General features: G+C 45.0%; 1 protein-coding gene across 1 annotated transcript in view; it reads left to right on the plus strand.

The window, feature by feature from the left end:
* The window catches only part of CALN1 (calneuron 1), a 566,516-nt gene that overhangs the window by 177,018 nt on the left and 373,577 nt on the right, over positions 1 to 15,921 (plus strand). The window contains exon 3 of the mRNA XM_063457364.1: positions 9,508 to 9,651. Within this exon, the coding sequence (XP_063313434.1) occupies positions 9,508 to 9,651 (144 nt within the window). The remainder of the gene's footprint in view (positions 1 to 9,507; positions 9,652 to 15,921) is intronic.

Consider the following 15,921-nt stretch of genomic DNA (forward strand, 5'->3'; position numbering starts at 1 on the left):
ACTTTGTTCGGATCGGAATTTCATTCAAATGAATGAAACTCCGATCCTATTCATTGCTGTGGCTGCATCTTGCAGCCGCTTAGTAGATAACTCCCTAATTCCCACGGTATCAGGGAGCTATCTACTAAAAGGCTGAAAGACCTAAATTGGTCTTTCAGCCAAATTTACTAACACCAAGTAAAAATGACTTGGTATTAGTAAATAATATGCCCCTACTCGCTATACCGCGAGTAGGGGCATGTCTAGTAAGCAGTGAGCAGCCTGTGGCTGCTCACTGTAGAAAAAAAAAATATATTGCCCCCCACCCCTAAATGACGGGTGGGGGCCGTTAAGTAAAATAAGGGAGGGAGACCTATTGTCCCCCTCCCCCCCCGGCCCCCACCCCTGAGCAGTGGGTGGGGGCCATAAAGATAACGAGGGGGGGTACCTACTGTCCTCCCCCCCCCCGGCCCCCACCCCTGGCCGGCGGGTGGGGGCCATAATGGTAATAAGAGGGGGGGACCTACTGTCCTCCCCCCCCCGGCCCCCACCCCTGGGCGGCAGGTGGGGGCCATAATAGTAGTAGGGGGGGGACCTACTGTCCTCCCCCCCGGCCCCCACCCCTGGCCGGCGGGTGGGGGCCATAATAGTAATAGGGGGGGGGGACCTACTGTCCTCCCCCCCCAGGCCCCCACCCCTGGGCGGCGGGTGGGGGCCATAATAGTAGTAGGGGGGGGGACCTACTGTCCTCCCCCCGGCCCCCACCCCTGGCCGGCGGGTGGGGGCCATAATAGTAATAGGGGGGGGACCTACTGTCCTCCCCCCCCGGCCCCCACCCCTGGGCGGCGGGTGGGGGCCATCATAGTAATAAGGGGGGGACCTACTGCCCCCCCCGGCCCCCACCCCTGGGCGGCGGGTGGGGGCACTAAGTAAATCCCCCCCACCCATCAAGGTGACTAGGGGTGCCCAAGCCCCTAGTCACCCACCCCCCACCCAAATAAAAAATGCCCCTACCTACCCCCCTCACCCTAAAAAATATTGAGGGGGGAATAAAATTGCTAACCTGTAAAGTAAAATTAAACTTACCATTCGACGTCTTCTTTTTTCTAAAATCTTCATTTTTCAGCCCCAAAAAAGGCCAAATAAAAAACCATCATAGCCGTCGAACTAAAAATAAAATAAAAAACCCGAGCGCAAAAAAAAAAAACCCGACGAAAAAGAAAAAACCCGAGCGCACAAAAAAAATAATCCATCTTCACCCATGGAGGGGCAGACTGAGCTCCGCAGGGCTGGGCAAGGCTTATAAAGCCTTGCCCCGCCCTGCAATTAGCCTAAGAACACTCTGATTGGTGGGTTTAAGCCAATCAGAGTGCTCTTTGTCATTTTACAAGCGTGGGAAAGTTCTTTGGAATTTTCCCACGCTTGTAAAATGACACAGAGCACTGGGATTGGATGGCTTGAAATCCATCCAATCACAGTGCTCTGTGTCATTTTACAAGCGTGGGAAAATTCTTTGGAACTTTCCCACGCTTGTAAAATGACACAGAGCACTGTGATTGGATGGCTTGAAATCCATCCAATCACAGTGCTCTGTGTCATTTTACAAGCGTGGGAAAATTCTTTGGAACTTTCCCATGCTTGTAAAATTACACAGAGCACTGTGATTGGATGGCTTGAAATCCATCCAATCACAGTGCTCTGTGTCATTTTACAAGCGTGGGAAAATTCTTTGGAACTTTCCCACGCTTGTAAAATGACACAGAGCACTGTGATTGGATGGCTTGAAATCCATCCAATCACAGTGCTCTGTGTCATTTTACAAGCGTGGGAAAATTCTTTGGAACTTTCCCATGCTTGTAAAATGACACAGAGCACTGTGATTGGATGGCTTGAAATCCATCCAATCACAGTGCTCTGTGTCATTTTACAAGCGTGGGAAAATTCTTTGGAACTTTCCCACGCTTGTAAAATGACACAGAGCACTGTGATTGGATGGCTTGCCATATAGAGTCCCCCCGTGAAGGCCTGAGAAGCAGCCGCGCCTCGTCCCGAATGAGTACCCAAAGCATGTCTCCACCCCCGTTAACGATAACAACCAGTAAACCCATCTAGACGGAGTGTTCATGGTAACTGGCTTGTATGGTTGGTATAAGCCCAGCAGATGTCCTTAATGTAACAATCTAAGTGTTGTTGGGATCTCCATATAACAAAACACCGCTAACTGCACAAAGACTGGGAAACCGCCGGGAACAGGGTAAAATACGGACGTGAACAGGATTTAGTTCTACGAGACACCGTAGAGATCCTTCCTTCTGGTGATACTGAAAAGACCATCTACGTCGAACTCCAGTATATCTGATACCCGACGAAAAAAATCTAACGTAACGTGATTATGGCTGATGGCTGACGGAAGGATAGGTTCGTGTTATCTGACTAGTTCCGAAAAACCCCAATCAAAGTCCCACAACAGTGATACTTTGACTCATGGTTCTGGACCGTATGCTACCACGCAGAAAACGGCCTATCAAAGGCTCTTGATCGACCGGAGTGTCGTGAATCGTACTATGCGCTGTCGAAATAGCAGAACGTATCCCGTTAATGGAATGGTTGGATCGTTCCGATCGGTCCGTAGTGAAAATTATGATAAAGATTCAACATCGAGGTAGATAGGGGTAATAAAAGGATTGCAGTCCCTTTCCATACCCCAGCGAACTCCAAGTGTTCCATGTGGATAAGTTATTTCGGGGAATACCTGTTGTCCATAATAGGGTCTTATAGTTGATTGCGATAGTCCCTTGACATACCAGGCTCCCTTGGAAGACACCAATCCACCAACTCTAGCCGCTCCTGCATTATCAATAGATGATGTTCTCCCTTTTGATCTGCCCGAAGGCAAGTTAAAACTGAAGAAGCAGAGGATGATCCCAATTAAAGACAATCATTCTAGGTGTCATGCTTAGCTCCTTTACCTCGGTAATGAGTACTATCGAAGTCCTTGCCATTCTGATCCCAATTTCATAGGTGTGCCCGGATCTCAGGCAGTGAGCTTTCAGTCGATGTCTGGCCCGGTAGTGAAGTGGTCCTGGGAAATAGTCAAGATATTATGGAGCCTTTCTGCCGTACCCGTCGAATTTCCTTACAAAAAGTCGCTACTGCTGATGTGGGAAAGGTGTAATCCGTCCAAGGTGGAATCTATTCCGAAGTAGAGGTACGTAATTACTCGGAACTGGGATCGAACCGACTCCTCTCTGTTCACTATGAATCCCAACAATTCCCGAAACTGTAACAATAAATCTTGTTTGTATACGTAGTTAGGAATTGGGCTTGCAAAGTGTCAGCAAGTCGTCTAGGTATGCTACAGCGGATACCCTTTGCTCTTCAGTGCGCCCTGACCAGCTTCCGAAACTTCTTGAGGTACCATATGAACCAGTAGGTAAGTGTCCTTTCAATCCAACCTTTGCAAACCCCTTTCGAGGAGTAGGTCTCCTAATAGATGTATACCTTCCTTCTTGAGATGTCGGTACGCCCCAAAACCATTGGGTTGGCCTATGTTGATGACTGGGCGAGAGACTCCTGTCTTCTTCTTTACTACTTTTACGTGGACCTCGGTCTGATTGGGACATAGATATCCCCACAGTGACACCGGGCTCCCTGGTGAGGACTATCTTGTTCGTTCCTAGATGGCATGGGCATTCCATCCTGAGCTTGTTTCGGACTTCTTTTCCCCGAAGCCGGAAGTTGGCAAAGTGTGCCCGGTGCTCCGGCAAATCCCCTTCGGATGATCCTGGGTGTCTGGTGGTACGTGAGTCAAACAAGATTGTCCAGTGTGCCAAAGGAAACCTTTCTTGCTAGGCGGATTCTGTCACTTTATCTCTTCCGATGGAGACTCTCTATTCTCTCATGATCTCCAGAGAAGGGGGAGCGATGAAGTCCTTGTCCCCTGATGATGGAGCCTGAGATATTTAATGGGCAGGACGTTCTGAGAGATGGTTCCGCTAAGTCGGGGTGTTCTCTTTCCCCTTTGGGGAAGCCGCGTGGTGTTTAGGTGATAAGGTGCCCAACTTGTTAGTCAGCCTCTTGGAGAGGACTTCTTCCCCCGGAGCTGCCTTGGCGGCTTTAATCCTCACCTGAAAATTGGTCGGTGAATTGAGGGAAGTCCGACCAGTTGGTTCACACCCTTTCGGTCTGTGGAGCCAGGATCGTACAACAGTACGCTTATTGCCACTCAGTGTGCCTCTGTGTATAACTGGGGTCACCCAGAATTTCGATTAATCGGTACCACTTTCGCAGGATCTGGGTAGTGGTCTGAGAATGAGGACACCCTCCGTAGGACCGGGACGAGCGGTCTGTAATGTCGGGACGTAGCCCGAGTATGGGAGACGTGAAAGCCTCCCTATGTATAATCCAATGGTTCATCCTTATATGTCCTAGAATTGTGGAGTTTGGCAGTATTGTGAGTTCTCCTTCTCGGTTAAGGGAAGGGCATACGGATCCTCCAATTGAAGCATAGAGGTGTCGTAACACATGCATGTAGTGTGCCCTGGTCTGTGCATACAATGCCAGAGCGTACTCTGAAGGTAGAAGCCCTAGACAAGGGCGCGGGGGATCACCCCTTCGTACCTATGCCACTAGCACCAGAGTAAGACTAGCCTGGGGTCACTGTGAGCTCTCCTTCTTGGTGCTGTCGACATACATGTACCCATTGTGTTCCTGTCTGTGCATACAGTAACATATCGTACTCCGTGGTTATTAGCCCGTCCTAGGGCGTGGGGATTGAACCCCAATATATATATGTCCTTAGCCATTCCGGGTCTTGGCTGAATTCTGACTTCCTGAGGTATGTCTTGCCAGTCCTCCTCCTCCGAGGGCGAGTCCTCTGCCCTCCATTCGTCTATGATTTCTAATGACGGTGGAGATAATGGTTCCTCATCCCCTGATGAGGGTTCTTGTGGAGGGGAGCGGTCCAGGCGCCTTGACTGGCGGCTCCACTTCCTCAATATCTTCCCCTCACCTCTTGGAAGGGTTGTGCTGGAGCCCTTCCATTGGTGTTTGGATGCCCCTGCCTCCGGCCCAAGTTGTGTAGGATCCTTATCTTCTGTTCTTGATGGAGGCGTGGTGTCCACCATCTCCGACGGTGTCTGCGTCATCCTTTTGGCCAAAGCCTTTTCCACCGTGGCCTGGAAATCCACCGCTGATGATGGAGGAGTGTCTGACACAATGGGAGCTTGTTCTTTCCCATCCGTGGGGAGACAGGGTATACGTCAGTGCATATGTAGCTACACAGTGGCTTCCACGTACAACTGGGGGTCACCTAGGTACCATGTACTCAGTACCACTAGGATTTGACTTGAGGTTTGACTAGTGGTCTGTAGAGGGGTCACCCTCCTATCGACCGGGGTGAACGGTCATTAATGTTGGGACGGAGCCCGGTAATGGTCGGGACGGAACCCGGTAATGGTCGGGATGGAGCCCGGTAATGGTCGGGACGGAGCCCGGTAATGGTCGGGACGTAAGCCCGGTAATGGGAGGTATCGAAGACCTCAGTACGCTTTTGTAAGGGGTCAACCTTGTGTATGGTATTTTGTGGAAGTTTCGCCACTGTGGATTGTGCGTACTTCGTTATAAGCCCCTGATTGGGCGTGGTGGTCACCCTTTTGTAAAACAAAATTTTCACTTCGGACAATTGCCAGGTTTTGTTGTTGTTGTTGTTTGTTTGTTTGTAATGGTTTCTGTGGGTAGTTCTTCAGTGCTTTCACCCGTGTGGACCAATCATCATTGCCTTCTGTTCATCCAATTGAGCAGTGCAGCCTGAGCCTAATGGGAGTTGTTCCTGGTTTGGTGCAATACAATCCTAATGGTAAGTTACCTGCAGTGGCCCTTTAGCACAGAGTTGCAGGGGTTAACTGCAGTGAGAAGTGTGCTTAGTTTTACAATTTATATTATGTGGCAAAACCTTTATTTCAAGGCAATATCAATAATTTTACACTTTTACCTTTAAAAAACTAGTGCCAGTTCGTGTGAATCACGAACTGGCGAAATTAAGATGGCCGCCGAGGGTCTCGCGGTATCGCAAGATCCAAGATGGCCGCCGTTCACGCGCAAATGTTGCCGCTCGGTCCGTGATCGCGGCCCAACGGCACCCCCCCCCCCACCCCCCAGCACCCTGGACCCTTAATCAAACCTGTTGGTCCCGCGTGATCGCGGTAAAATGCCGCGAATCGCAAGGGTCCTCAGGCAAACAGGCTGACAGAAACAGAGCCCTGAAGGGAAAAACCCAGGGCAGTGTGGAGGAAAAACAGACTGTCCAGGGAGAAGGGTAGATTGAGGGGAAGAAGGGAGAATAGAGGGACAGATTCAAGCCCCAGACAAGGGGTTAAAGACACAGTGTACAGTGTAACTTAAAGGTACAAATACAAGTTAAAATAGCACTATAGACAGAAAGCAGTTGAGAACATAATACTCTGACCTGTGCCTTGGCTGGAAGCAGCAAAGAAAGAGGAAATCATGTGACTGTCAGGGCTTTATATATGGATGTGATGCCTGTTACTGATTGGTTTAAAGTCTTCTGATTGACTTGTGCTGCTGGAGGCATAAAGTAAAGAAAGTTATGCAAAATATGAAGCCTCCTGTCATGTGATAAAATTGGGATTAGGTTCGTTATCCTGATTTCTCAATGTGTGTTCTGACATAGGTGTCGATTTAATAAGATTCCCAAATGATTCAACACTGTTAGAGAAACTTTCCAAATTATGTATTTACAAAAAATCCCATGGACTTTAAGGTGGACTTCTTTAGGCAAATCATTTGGAAAGGTTTTCCAACAGTATTTAACAATTCTGTCTAAATAGGTTATATGAACTTCAAAAACCAGAAAAAGAGAAACACCAGGCAAGCAAGAATAAAACAGAATATCTATAGACTGTAAGCTCGTTTGGGCAGGGTCCTCTTCAACCTGTCGTTCCTGTAAGTTTTCTTGTAATTGTCCTATTTATAGTTACATCCCCCCCTCTCATAATATATTAAAGCGCTACGGAATCTGTTGTCGCTATATAAATGGCGATAATAAAAATAATAATAATACCACCTCAGGTGGCCTCTGATCTCTCAAGATGAGATCTAGTAAGCTGTTAAGGCACATACAACTATAGTACCGGCATACTCAGAGATAGAGAGAGAGAGGTACACATGCAAAACCATAAGTAATATGATTAAGGCAGTTGTAGTAGTTTAGGCTGTTGCTAAAGTGGGATTCCTCCAAGTGTTTAGCATGCAGATCAACTGATACCTGCTGCGTCAAGTCCACAACATCTGGAGTGCCAAAGCTTGCTGTGACGAAATGCCCTTCGCCACTTGGTCCTGGAGAGGCCTGCTTGCCAGCCTCATCCCCTGTGACTATGACTCTTTGATGTATTTGGCTTTAAAGCCCCTATTCTACCTTCAGACAGACTATTTATGTAGGTTGCTTTATTTCTCTTATGTTTTAGTCACCCTGTACCCATTATAGGTGCAGGGTGTGTGTAATGTAATTGTTTATAGTGTGTGTGTGTGTACTATGAAATGTATCGCCTGCTCTCCTGTACTGCTGAGGTTTGCTACCAACTAGGTGGATTTGGCTATGGAGCTTGTCTAGTGCCCTCTGTTGGTAGCAACAGCAATATGCACTACCTGAATAGCAAGACTGGCTCATTTGCATAGTCTGGTAGATTTGCATATTGCTAATTCTGCAGGCACGTGAGATATTTTCTGTTAAATATTGTCTCCCCCACCCCTTTAAAAATATGCCATTGTGTTATAATAAGTCACTGTATGTTGCCTGCTATGATTTGACTGTTTGTAATTTTATTGAGTTTTCACAGCAATGTTAAGGTAATGACCATATGGGCTGGTCCCAAGTAAAATAACGTTTTAGACGGTTCTTCTTGATCCCTCAAAATGTAGCCTTGTCTCGTTAATGGAGGGAGCTGTTATAATCACACTGGGGATTGCTATGCTCTGCATACTCCCCTGAGCTTGAATCACTTAGCTCTTTTAAGAGCTGTTCCTGTTATGCTCTTCTTGAAGGAGAGGGCTTCCCCACACAGTCCTGGATGCTGGAGGTTCATACAAGGTGGAAGGAAGAGGCCTTTCCCACACGGTCCTGGAGGACAGAAGCTGATCCAGGGTGGAAGGAAGACAGCGAGATTCCAGTTAAGCTGTGGTGGTTGTGGTGTCTGCTGCTGTGCTTGGAGTCCTCAGGAAGCGCTAGGAGCATCCGTCAACGAAAGGTGTCTTCAGCTGTTTTGATACATATTTACTACAATACTGCTTTCTTTTTCGTGGTAATAACAATGAAAACATTTTTTTTCTTTGCAGGAGAACATAGTGTACATACTTAATAGTCAATACACTCTAAAAAAAAAGCACAAGATTAACCAAACAGAGACTGGAGTAGTGGCAGTATAGAATTATCTTTATTGCAGTAGAGAGAGAGGAGTCAAAACTAATTCTAAGAGACAGAGAGTTTGAGATTTGAGATCAGTTACAAACAAAGAAATGTTACTCTCCCCTTTCTACCTTTTCTTACACTATATTACATAGCACCTTCTTGCAAGGAGGTTAAGTGGGGGGGAGGGAAGAGGAATAACTTCTGATAACCTTGAGTGGGAGCAAGCAGCAAGTGAACATTATATTAAGTGAACATTATATGGATGATGATACATTTTACCTATTAACCCTTCTACTGCCACTTATCAGACCTATCCAATATCAGTTGGGTTACTCTGGTTTGCATTTTAGCATTACATAACTATGTGGATATGTGTCACAATCCCTTCTCTTGAACAAATTATAAATTCCATATGTTCACTTAAAATCCATTTCTATAAGAGTTGGCTTCAAAAGGTTTCTCTTAGTCCTTACATGTCCTTCGGAAACAAGTAATGCCATTGTAGTGTTCTTGTGGCTGGGATTTTCCAATAGAGGGATTATTAATAGACAAGTAGATAGCATGTCATCAACTGAAACAACCACCTGAAAACAAACATTAGTTACATTAAACACTTGTTATGCGAAATGGACCAGACATTGCACACATGGAGCCAGACATGAGTTAGACAATGGAGCTATTTTGTGTGTGGGTAATTAACCCTCCAATTAGTAGATTAATAAGCAAACCAGTGTGCCAAAAAATTGTAATTATAATGAAAAATATTAACAATCATTTATTTCTCCTCCTTTTCCCTGTCTTTCTCACTTTTTCTAACTTTCCTGTTTTGTCAAATTTGTCGAACTGTTATTGTGTATTGGTTGTTCATATACTGACTACTGGTTTCTGCGCGTTACTACAAAGGCCTGCATATCAGTTGCTTATTCTAGGGTTGTATACCTTTACTATAGTTGGGCACTTGGCTGACTGTTATTCTGGACCGTCATGGTTCTGTCTTGCAATACATTAAATTAATCCTCACAAATCGCCCCAAACCATCACGTCATCACGTTCATAGGCCTATAGAAATTTAGTCACAGCCATGTCAATTTCTCTTATAACAGAAATCCGTGAAGCTTTTCGAGTTTTGGACCGAGATGGTAATGGATTTATTTCAAAACAAGAGCTGGGCATGGCTATGCGTTCATTGGGTTACATGCCCAGTGAAGTTGAGTTGGCTATCATCATGCAACGCCTCGATATGGACGGTAAGTGCACACATTGAAAAATAGGTTTGTTATCCATTTTCACTTTTACTATTCAAATAATATAACAAATGATTGGAGACTAGCAGAATGTATATAAAACCATTTTTTTCTTTGTATAAATTAAAGTATTTTTTTGAATTTGACCATTTTTATTGTTTTTCTCAGAGTATAGAAGAGAAAGGGCGGGTTATAGGGTGAAAAAAGTGTTTTTGTACATATTGATCCAGAACATGCTATAGACATGTGTTATACCTCAGGTTTGTCAGATTGATGTCAGATTTACATATAAGGGGTATAGAAATATACAGTTTTCCTGTTCCAGTGTATCGTATAACCAGCATGTGAGGTAGGTTTTGTGTGGGCGCAGTTTGCGCTGGTCGTGAGCAGTGTGTCATAGTGTGAGAGATAACAGGTATGCTGGGGTGGTGTTAACTGGATTCTTGAGTTGCAAGTGGAGTGTTTCAATGGAGGGGGGGGGGGTGTTGTTCTCCACTTTACTGATGGTGTCTTGTTTCAGTAGCAGGATGGGGGGAGGGGGGAGGAAGGGAGGTGTTGTGGTTTACAAGGATTTTGGACCTTGTTTTGGCTATATCTCTTGCATTTTCAAGGGATGTTTAGTACAGTGTGTTTGTATTTCCAGGTGTTCCACGCTTCACAACAGGGTTCTGCGTTAGGCTCCGTTCTTCTGGCCATTTTTTCATATAGGCTGTTGGTCTCTACTGTTTGTATGCATTGTGCAATGGTGGGAGGGTTTGTGTTTTTCCATTGTCTGATGATTACCGTGAGGGCTGCTATGAGTATGTGGTAGAAGAGGTATCGTTGCATCTTGTTCAGGCCTTTTGGCAGGAGTAGAAGCAGGAATGTCTCTGGCTGGAGTGGGAGTTGTATTTCGGTGCATTGCTTTGCAAAGGTTGCCACATCCTGCCAGTATGTATTGAGTCAAGAGCAGTGCCACCATGTATGCAGCATTGTTCCTTTGTCTGTGTGGCATCTCCAGCAGATGTCTGATATGCTGGGGAAGCTTTTTTGAGGTGTGCAGGGACCAGGTACCACCAGTACAGAATCTTGCGCAATAGTTCGACATGGGATGCGCATAGTGTCATGGGTTTTTGGGCCTTGAATATTTCCCTCCATTGGGAGTCTGTTAATATGTGTGCAAGATCTTTTTCCCATGCTTTCGTGAATGGAAAATATTTGATGTTCTGTGTAGAGTGTTCGGAGGTATAGATTACGGAGATGAGTTTCTTTGGCGGCTTGAGCTGCAGACAGATCTTCTCCATGTCCGACAGGTGTGGTTTCGGTATTTTGTAATCCGTCTCCTTTTTCGTCTATTTTATCCAGGATTGAAGTTGTATGTAGGAGAAGTGAGCTGTAGTAGGCAGATTGAACTCTGTTTGTAGGTCTGGGAACGGTTTGAGGTTGGAGTTGTGTAGAAGTTGGGACAGGGAGTGTGCCCCGTGTCTGTTCCAGATTCAATAAGTAAATCCAGGAATTATGAGGGGCCCGCAGCTATTGGTAGGGCTGGGGGGATGTGCTACGTCAAGCCTTGGTTGGCTTGATGGCTGGCCCATAGGGTAACGTATGTCGCGTGGTGGGTAGCATATTTAGGCACGTAGGCTGCCTGTCTTTGGGTAACCATGCCAGGTGTGTCGGGGGGATCCCTTCAGTGAAACTTATTTCGATCTCCATGCATGTCAGCAGTTTCTTGTGGTGAAATGCTGAGAGTAAGGGAGCAATAAGGGTCGCCTGGTAGTAGCCTGTCACGTCAGGCAGTCCCATACCGTCTTGGTGGAACACTTTGAACATTGTGGCTCTTGCGACTCTGGGTTTGATGTTCCCCCATATAAAAGAGTTTAGGATGTGTTGTACGTCCTTGAGGTATTTTGCCGGTAGATGTATTGGGAGTGTTCGAAAGAGGTATTGGATTTTCGGCAAGAGTACCATCTTGACTGTTGCTATTCTGCCAGACCAGGAGATAAATTCCCCCCTCCATTCTTGAGTTATGTTTTTTAGTTCATTGAGGAGTTTTGCGTAGTTGGCCTTGTGTAGAGTGTTGATCGTGGACGTTATGTTTACTCCTAAGAATTTGATGTGGTCTCTTCGCCAGTCATATGTGAAGTTTTGTGTCAGGGCGGTCATGTCGTATTTTGGGATGTGGATGCCTATGGCTTGTGTTTTGGTCACATTTAATTTGTAGTAGGAGCATTTGCTGTATTGGGCAAGGAGTTTGTAATTTATCACTTCAGCCCATATATCCCCCTCAATAATCATACACACAATAACCCCTGTCTCCCTCAATACACACAACAGCCCTTGTCTCCCCTGAACAACACACAAAACATTCTCTGTGTCCCTCCCAACCTCCCAACATGCACAACAGTCCCTATCTCCCCTTCAAAAATATGCAGAATAAATTACAGTTCAGGCAATTTAGGGATTAAAAAAAAATTACAGCATTATTGGGGCAAAAGCAGCAACCTTTCGACCCTACAGGGTCTATCAACACATACAAAACAACCCCTGCCTTCCCATCATATACATAACAGCACCTGCCCCATAACACACATAACAGATCTGAACACCCAGAAACAAACACTGCAGCCAAACACTACAGTTCATCCCCAATTCACCCCACACACTACAACCCGTATCCCACAACAAACTACAGCCCCAATTTCACCCCTAAACACACATTATAGCCTCAACTTCCTCCTCCCAAAACACACACCACAGCCATTATCCGTTTCCAAACACACACCAGAGCCATTATCCCCTTCCAAACCCCCCCCCCCCCCCCCAACACACACTACCCCTATACACATACAGGCCTTATTTACATGCACACACAGTACATCATAAAGAAACCCACCCCCAAGATACTCAAACCTGCATGTATAATCCTTAAAACACAAAACTCCACATGATCTATATATGGAAAAAAGCATCTCACCAAGTAGCCTACCCTTACACATCCAACACCATAAATAGCCATCACCACACATGCAACCCCCACAATAAGTATTCCCACAACTATACAACTCCACAAGCAGTCTCCCCCATACATAACACCAGAAGCAACCTCCACACATATACCCTTTCTCAGCGCTATCGCACTTATCATCCAACCACCAAACTAGTCAGATTCATTATCCAATCATATCCCAAATTCCCAAAATAGCTGCGTTCACAAATCCCATCACATAACCTAAACTACTCCCATTCTACCATCTAATCACTTATCCCAAACTATTAGCATATATGTATATAAGAAGGGATGTGTGCTTTGAGGAAACTGGCCTTTGGCAGCAAGGAAGGTAATTTGGCACTGATCTTTATCAGGTAAAGGAATTAACAGTCATTAAATCCACTTTAAATTTGGTCATTTAGCTTGATGTAAAACATCTCTAATTCCAGTTCCTGTTTATTAAAGGTAGAATTAGCAAAATAAAGTGCGTATAAATAGATGTTCAGGGAGAGCAATTAACAAGTTGCAAAATAATTCTGAGAACAGACAACAGCTCAATTAGCCTGCCCTTCGATGGATCCCTGCTCAGTTCTCCAGCTGTTTTAAGCTCATCTTGTGCCATTGCAAAAAGAACCAGGGCCATTTGCACATCAGACTGATCCCAGCCAAAAGGGCAGTACAGATTAAAAATGTAGACCGGTTCTTTCTGCACATGAGCTGTTGTAGGTTTTCAGCACTCTCTTGCGACTTGTTCTTTGCTTTCCTTAAGTTTAAAGGGTAATACAGACGTGGATCCCTTGCTCATCGTGTGTAGAGGGATATCAGCTATACCTCACTGACGATGCCTAACAAGGTTGAAACGATTGTCTGGGTTTGCTGGTTCTCTCGTGCAGAGAGCAGGCCTGTATTTTGGATCGGTTCTGCCCTTTTAGGTGGAATCAGTTTGAGATACAAATGGCCTGGTTCTTTTTGTAATAACACAAGATGAGCTAAAACCAGCTAGAGAACTGAGTGGGGACCCATCAAATCGCAGGCTAATTGAGTTGTTGTCTGTTCTCCGCAATCTCTTGTGACTTGTTTTTTGTTCTCCTATTAACAGATGTTCGTTACATGAAACCTCCAGTGCATTTCTCCTTTGTTGTCTTCACGTGTGCTCTTTCAAATCCTTACAGTTATTCCCTATTAGTTGTTTTAAATGAATATGAGGTTTATTAACTAAATGCCAGACATTTGTGAATTGAAAATTGAAGGTAAAAGGTGCTGATTTGGAAACATTTTTCAATTCGACTATAGGTACAGATTGGTTATTTTTTGCCTGCATTTTGCAATTCACTTTTCATTTCAATGCAGGTTTTTTATTTTTAATTGCAGCATAGTTTGATAATATACAAGACAGGATTGTAAAACATTGCCACACAACATAATAGTAAGATTCATAGCAGGTACATAACAGGTATGGGTATAAAGATGTAAGTCAGTGTGAAATATCAAAATCTGCGACCGTTTAACAAACAATATGGTGATACAACACTAGAGAAATCGAGATGCGTGTGTGTATTCTAGGTATAGCGTGAAAATGCAAGAGCGTATAGTGGTTCAGTAAGATAAAATTTAGTCACTCAATTGAAGCAGGTCAGCTTAATTTAGCGCTTCGAAACTCAATTTTAGTTGGTTTATGTGATAGTATAGCCTAGTCATGTTAGGGTAGTCAAAGTCGACATGGGGCATGTAAGATGCAGAATGGCCCAAGAGTGAACAAATGTTTCAGGTATGTGTCATATCATAATACAGCATAAGATTTGCCCTGTCACACGTAGGTAACTGATAACAAACACAGTTTATTAAATGTAGGTATTTAAACTCAAGAAGAAAAGCCTAGATAAAAATTAGGACTTAAGTGAGTTAAGATAAGAAAAACACTAGAACATAGCAACAACGATCCGAGTCCCGGAGGGAAATAGGGGGTGGGGAAATTGTTTTGTTGAACATCTGGTCTAATCCCCTATGGAAAAAGGCCAAAAAAAGGGGAAGTGGCCTACGTGAAGATCCCCTCCGAGCACCAGTGGACCGATGTCCCAGGGGGCCTTGGACAAGCACGCACCAATGTTACCAGAGCACTTATTACATTTTGTGCTTTTAAAATATTCCTTGAATAAACTTATCTCCCAACATTCTGTGTAACTGTTACAGAACACAGGGGTGGTTTGTGGAGAACATCAGAATGTCCCGAATATTAGATGATTAGGATGTGCATAAATAAAAATCCTGTAACTATGTCATATTTTTTCAGTGTTCCCAAAAAGCAGTACACTGTATGGTAAATGTGGTGACATGGGCCGAAGGTTTAAAAATCAGGCCTATGCACCATGAAACTCTTGTCATGTGCAAACACTGACATCTGAAAACTGTTGGACATGTTAATGAAGAACAAAGGATACATTCCTAATACACTGCTAATTGACTTAATGCTGTCACAAACCCCACTAGCTTTATTCCACATCTCTCTAATTTCATGTCTATTATAAACTAGTACTAGAGAAAATGAGTCAGTGTGAAAACCTCATTAATCAGCAAATGTGTTAATAGACTTTTGGCATTGGATAGTGTTTGTGTTAACAGTCTTGCATGCTCTGAATTGCGTTTTGTAATTTTAAATCAGAGAAAATAGATAAATAGTATTTTATCAAAAAAGTGCTGAAAATGTTCTGATAATTCTTTATACCTAAAGGAAGACTATAGGGTCAGGAACACAAACCTGTATTCCTGACCCTATAGTGGTAAACAAACCATTTAGGTGGATTGTCCCCCCTCCCCCTCTCAGCCCCCTTAAAAGGAATTAAAACTCACCTTAAATGAAATGAGATGCATGGAGGGGTAGGGGCAGTGGTGTATTTAGCCCAAGGCAAACTAGGTATTTGCCTTGGGCGGCACTAACAAGGGGGCGGCAAAAAAATGCCGCCCCCAAACACCCACTTGGGTGTCCCTGGTGTTCTCTCTGTCATGGGGCCACCTTAATGGACCTCCCCCCGGCATACGGCTGTTTGAGAATCACAGGCGGCGAGGGAGCTGTCATCTCCCTACTCTGCTCCCTCGCACACTGTTTGCTGATGCCGCAGGAGCCAAAATATGCCGTCACATTCCAGCTCCTGGCTTCAGTAGATGGGCCGCGAGGTGTGAGGGAGCAGAGCAGGGAGATCACAGCTCCCTCGCCATCTCAGATGTCAATACAGCCGCCCACCTCATAGCAGCCCCACTGGACCCCCCCAACGACAGGTAGGAAGGCTGGGTGAAAATGTTTTATTATA

This window comes from Pelobates fuscus, chromosome 1 (assembly GCF_036172605.1).
Source record: "Pelobates fuscus isolate aPelFus1 chromosome 1, aPelFus1.pri, whole genome shotgun sequence".
In the NCBI taxonomy this organism is placed as follows: domain Eukaryota; kingdom Metazoa; phylum Chordata; class Amphibia; order Anura; family Pelobatidae; genus Pelobates; species Pelobates fuscus.